The sequence below is a fragment of the Solea senegalensis genome, linkage group LG3 (assembly GCF_019176455.1).
Source record: "Solea senegalensis isolate Sse05_10M linkage group LG3, IFAPA_SoseM_1, whole genome shotgun sequence".
NCBI classification, from domain to species: domain Eukaryota; kingdom Metazoa; phylum Chordata; class Actinopteri; order Pleuronectiformes; family Soleidae; genus Solea; species Solea senegalensis.
The window spans coordinates 19,924,579-19,930,645 of record NC_058023.1 but is presented as its reverse complement, the minus strand read 5'-3'; the positions used below and the strand labels follow the sequence as shown (position 1 = coordinate 19,930,645).

The window sequence follows — 6,067 nt, the reverse complement described above, 5'->3', positions numbered from 1 at the left end:
CTAGGATATCCTGTGGTACATAATACAAAGAGCCACTAACAAGGAGTTGGGAATAAGACCCCAGTTCAGCTCACCAGTACTTTATGTCACTATTTATATGCATTTTCAACACAACTTGTTGGATTCACTGTGTCATTTGAAATCTTTGAAAATCTTTGAAATCTGACTGAACGGTACCGTGATGGTCCTGGAGACTGGGTTGGCTTTTTTTATCTAATGGCTTTTACGTTGAACACTTAGAGCTCAGCCCTCAAGTAACTGAGGGAATGACGGCATTCAAAATATCCGGTGATAGCAATCAAGTACCCAGTGACCTTTGTTTTGGGACCCCTGACCCAAAACAAGTAACAGAAGTAGTAGAACAGTAGTCGAGCCAGCAAATACCAGCAGGGACTCCTGTTGTCCAGGAGTCCGCTGAAAAACCTGTTTGTCATGGCACCACTGAATCATTATGTACAGCGTTTTCACGTGAACACACACACTGTCTACTCTAAGGACCGTTTAGAAGCAGCACTAAGAACAGCGGACGACACCGTCAATAGGTAAAACACTGAAGTACATGAGTGGAGTAAGTATTCTTGGAATTGCACTTGACGTTCGCAACACTACATACACTCACACGCACACACACACACACACATCTCGAAATAGTCTGGTGTACGTATAGTCCTCCCTGTTATCAGCTGTGGCAGGCGTTGGGTGTTTTTGACTGTAGCACCTGAAGACTGGTCTGGGAAATGAAAGGAGGTAAGGCTGGAAACGACAATGCGCTATAAACGTGTCACAAAAAGATTGTCCGATGATTCATTCGGCTCCGGGAAAGAATCACATTGTGTACTTATTTTTTTTCTTGTCCATTACATGATGCTGACACCTTTTTTTGTTGTCGTTTTTTATATGGTGATTTTCAGACTCTGCCCCCTTGTGTTTAAAACACAGAAGAGCACTTCTATGCAGATGTTATTTATTGAAGGGTTACTGCCTAGTTTTGTGGAAGATCACGTTTGTCTGATATTGCTATGAGATTAGTGATGAACACACATTGTATAATCTGATGATATTATCAAGACATCTTTTGATATATATATACTGTATAAATAGAGAAATGTACTTAAGTTCATTGTAACAAAATTACGTTAGTTAAAAGCACAATTTGTTAGATTGACTGGAAAATATAATTAAATGATACAAGTATACGGTCTGGCTATCTACAAAGCCAAACAAAAAAATTGAATTGACGTAGCCTTTTGGCTAGCTTGTTTTTTTGCTAGGTTCCCTCGACACAAAGAGTATAAAGTCCGTCTGAAATTCACTGCAAGCTAAAGTAAAACATTTTCACTGTGCATGAGGCAAATTTCGGGCCACAATTTCTGGTCATATTCAAATTTCAGATAGAGATGTTCCGATACCATTTTTTCCCTCCCGATACCGATTCCAATACTTGTGTACCGATACCGATACCAGTGTGTTATAAAAGAAAATATATCATACTACGCCTGCATGACTGTGATATGGTGGTAAGGTTTGGCTCAGGTTAAACCCTCTGTAAAACATGAACGAATACAGTAATTGGACACCATTTATTTTTACCAGTGATAAGTTATTTCGTTTTTCAGCTTGTACGTTTGTTTTGACTCTGGTCCAAACAACGCAGCACTGGCAGAGCTTCATGTTTCCATGACGACTGACCGGGAAAGGACGCGTGTGACATCATTTTTACATGACTCCAGATTGTTAAAATGAGTCTCTGAAGTAACGCTAAACTTTAAAAACAGAGGCATACATACGCAGGACACAGGTACGCTGGTTAGTTCTCGCGCTGCTAACAACGCAGCTAACAACGCTGACGGAGCTAACTGGTAAATACTGCCAAACCGCCGACATGATGAGCTAACGTTAGCTCCTTGTCTACAGGTGTTGGGTGATCAGTTCTTCTTCACACCTCTAAAACAGCACAGCGCAACTGTTTCAGGAGCGGCGAAGAAGAACCGCGTCAGAGCTAACGGAGCTCTAATAAATTACGTGGTATCGGATCGGTGCATGGACTCCAGTACTCGCCGATACCGATGCCCACATTTTCGGCAGTATCGGAGGCATTTCCGTTAGTCCACCGTTCAACACACACAGGTGATCATGCTGGGATTAACTGGCAGGAAACTGCCCCAAGATGGCTTTGTACTGTAGTAGGGCTGCAACTAACCCAAACCTCAAAACGACGAGTTAGCTATGAGAGTTCTCGCAGCTAACAGTGTGCGGGTGTGTAAGATGCGGCTTTTTCGACAACGCCGAAAAGAAAGATACTTTCTCTGAGGATTTGGTCCAAACAAACAGCTCCTGGAGAGCATTTGTACAAGTTTAAAGCAATAACTGAAAGACAGAGCTGGAGGATTAAAGGATGGATTCTGAGTTGTCTAATGTTGTCCTAAAACGATGGAGGTGGATGTGATTCAGTTAACACCTGCCACATGGAATTAAGGAAACTGCAGTGTGGATTTAAAGGGACTAGTTTCCGGGATTAAAACAAAGGAATGTCCCTTGTATGCCACAGGTGAACTGAACCGAACAATCCAGTTTGCATACACTTCCAATAAAGACTTGAAGGTTTTAGGTCATGTAAATACTCAGATTATGAGGGGGAAAAAGTAGAAATAAACAAGTAAAATAAACACTTAAATGTGCATTTTCTATAGCGCTTTTAACAAGTTAAACCACCACAATGTGTGAGCAAAAATATCAACTCACCATCACAGGTACATGGGTATATAAAGTACTGTGCAAAAGTTCACAGTTTCAAATGAATGTTTATTTTTCTGTCTCTTCATTAGCATCACACCGGACATTAAAGGAAGATGTTTGTTTTTAAGTAGCATTTCCTAGACGTCCTTATATTCACGTCTGGACTCTGCGAAGGTCAGATTTCCCTGCATCAGCAGCAGTGTTCTAGTGATTGTTGTCATGATGCTGAAAGATAAAAACCCTTCCCAATCAGATGCTTCCCAGAAGAAATGTTTTTTTTTTATAATATAAAACTGTTTTTCTGAATCACTTGCTGGAGGTTACGCTAAATACTTTGCTGAAACCACAAATCTACTGGTGGCCCTAAGCTGTTTGCACAGTACTGAGGTTTAATGTATTATTATGGTTTGTTTCTATTTTTGCACACAGTGTGAGACGCATTCTCCTACACTAGTGGGAGGAAGTTGCCGTCTAAATACCTCACATTTGGGTTTGTTGCCGTCTGTGTTTCGGGGTCTTCGCTCGTCCAAATGAAGCCAATGTCTGGAAGGAGAAGTTTGCTTTATAAATGGAACCACATCAGGAGACAATGCACCCTCAGCATGACAGCTACTGTGTTGATGAATATTAGAAGTTAATATAAAATGGAGAAACTGGAGAAATATCTGCTCACCATTAAAGATAAATGGGGATATATTTCAAATACATCTTTTTTTTTTTTGTAAAGTTTAACCTTTAAGATTTTAAATTAGTGAATCTTTCCCACACGATATAGTGAGATATCATGTGCAGGTTCGTTGAAGTCTGTGTTTTCTGTCATCACTCATCAAAATGAAGCATAATCTGGATTATTTCCAATCTCCAACTGTACACAAAATGCACCTTTTCTTCCTGTCATACTTTATGAACAACTAAGATGGGGAACACGGTGGCTCACTTTCCCTTGTATGTCCATGGGGCCTTTTAGCCAGTTAATCCAGCCCTGCTGCCACTGTGTAGCAAAGAAAAATAAAGAAATATCCACTAACCATTACAGATAAATGGAGATACATTTGAAGTTCATCCTTTTCTGTAAAGGTTAACCTTTTAGATGTTAAATTATTTTGCACTGATCACACATCTGTCTTTCCATAAAATCACTGTTTCACGTCACCAGTCATCCAAATGAAGCCTAATTTGGATTATTTCCAATCTCAAATTGTCAGGGAAAACAACACCACTTCACCTGGAAGCACAGCGTGCTCAGTTTTTACTGTAAGTACTTCATGAATGTATCATGTAAGATGGGAAAACATGGGGGCCCCACTTCCCTTTTTTGCCCATGGGGCCTTTTAGGAGGTCAATCCAATCCTTGGATTGGAAGGAGAGAAAAAAAATCCAACAATAATTACAAAGAAGTGAGGATATATTTTAAATTCATCCTTTGCTTGGAAAGTCTGACCTTCTTGATATTATTTTTTTTTTCACAGTGTGAATCATCTCCACACATGCAGGTTTGCTGCTGTCCAAATGAAGCCATCGTCTGAACCTAATCTGGATTATTTCCAATCTCCAATTGTCAGGAAAACAGCACCACTTCAGCAGGAAGCACCCTTTTTCCTGCAATACTTCATTAAAATAACTATGATGGGGTACGTGGGGCCCCCATGTACCCCATCCCAGTCCTTGTTAGCAGGTTAATCCAACACTGGAAGTTTAGAAGCAAAACATATCCACTCACCACCTGGGGATTTAGTTTGAATTCAGCCTGTTGTCAGAGTGAATGTTAAGTACCTCACTCATCCAAATGAAGCCGAGCAGGGGTTATACATTGAGCCTAATCTGGATTATTTTCCAATTTCCAGCTGTCTGTCAGGACGCACCAGTGGCGCTCCTAGGACTGGGTGACGGCCAGGGTGTTGACGTATCCGTGCGGACACATGTCGTTCTCGGACACGCAGTGGGAGAACTGGGCCGGGTTTCCGCCTCCGGTCAGCCGCCGCACCCCGCGCACGGCCGCGCACTGCTCCAGCAGCTCCAGCAGCGTGCACGCGAGGAAGAAGATGTTCTTGAACATGAACACGGACACCGGCATCTTGTAGACGTACACCTGGAAACACCTGACCACCAGCAGCGGCGCGTTGACCAGCAGGCCCGTGGAGAAGCGCGCCCACAGCCAGCGGCAGCGCAGCTCGGACACGGTCAGCTCGTAGAGCCAGATGACCGGCACGGCCAGCGCCACGAAGTACACGGAGATGACGGTGTACTTCAGGTACAGCGTGGGGATCTCGTTCCTCAGCAGCATCTCCAGCAGCGTGAAGCTGTCCAGCAGGTCCAGGCAGGTGCTGGTGAAGCAGCTGTGGGAGTGGTGCCGCGTCGCGCCGTTCGCGTCCTCGATGATGGAGTTGATGAGGCAGAAGAGCAGCGGCGCTGAGAGCAGCACCACGATCTTGAAGCCGGTGGCGCCGCACGGGACCTTGAGCGCCACCAGGTCCAGAATGGAGGTCTCCAGGACGAGCACCACCTTCGGGGTGCAGGCAATGACGTAGATGAGCCAGGCCAGGTAGGCGTAGGTGAACTCGCCCAGGTTGCAGCCGAAGATGGAGCTCTTCTGGTGGAAGCCGCAGGCCCGCTCCCTCTTGCTCCGCGCGTTCTTCATGAAGAAAATCCCCCAGCCGGAGATCACCACCAGGTCCGTGGCGATCCACGAGCACCAGTACAGGTCCGTGAAGATGATGAGGTAGAAGTCCAGGACGCCGCCCTGGAAGACCAGCAGCAGGAAGCAGAGCGCTTTGTACATCAGGCTCCTCTTGGATCTGTGCGCCAGCAGCGGCGCACTCTGCATAAACTCCCCCGATGTCATGATGCAGGAGGAGGAGGAGACCAGAGGCTGGATGCTGCTGCCGCCGCCGCCGCTCTCCTCCGGGTTGTTGATGCTGCAGCCGCTGGTTGTCTGAGTGTCCCGCCTTCGGCTCAGCTGGCCGGCTTCAGGGGACGATGAGGCGGGGGAGTCAGCGGGGCAGCAGCGGGTTTCGTACTGGAGATAGTCGGCCTTCGGATTGTCGCTGGCAGCTGCAGAGATCATTGTATTTGAGCGGTCGCCTCCCTTTTCTCCTCTTTCCTTCCTTCCAGAGGCTTTAAAAGGAGGAGACATGCGCAAAGACTGGCGCGGACTCTGTCTGATGGAACGGACTCAAGATGCCTTGTTTAAAGACCACATACTTTATTCACCACTCAATAATTTAGTCAGTTATTATGATAATAATAAAAATAATAATCATAAAAGTAATAATATTAAAAACAATAATAACAATAATAGTAATCATAAATTATAATTTCCTGAAGGTGCCGT

At 44.7% G+C, this 6,067-nt stretch overlaps 1 protein-coding gene across 1 annotated transcript; it reads right to left on the bottom strand.

Moving 5' to 3' along the window:
- Positions 1–2,080: 2,080 nt before the first annotated feature.
- tmem121b (transmembrane protein 121B) lies at positions 2,081–5,826 on the bottom strand. Its single transcript, XM_044020899.1, has 2 exons — positions 4,457–5,826; positions 2,081–3,279 (listed from the first exon to the last, which is right to left on the bottom strand). Exon 1 carries the CDS (start codon positions 5,798–5,800, stop codon positions 4,610–4,612), a length of 1,191 nt encoding a protein of 396 aa, XP_043876834.1. The 5' UTR covers positions 5,801–5,826; the 3' UTR covers positions 2,081–3,279; positions 4,457–4,609.
- Positions 5,827–6,067: the final 241 nt, after the last annotated feature.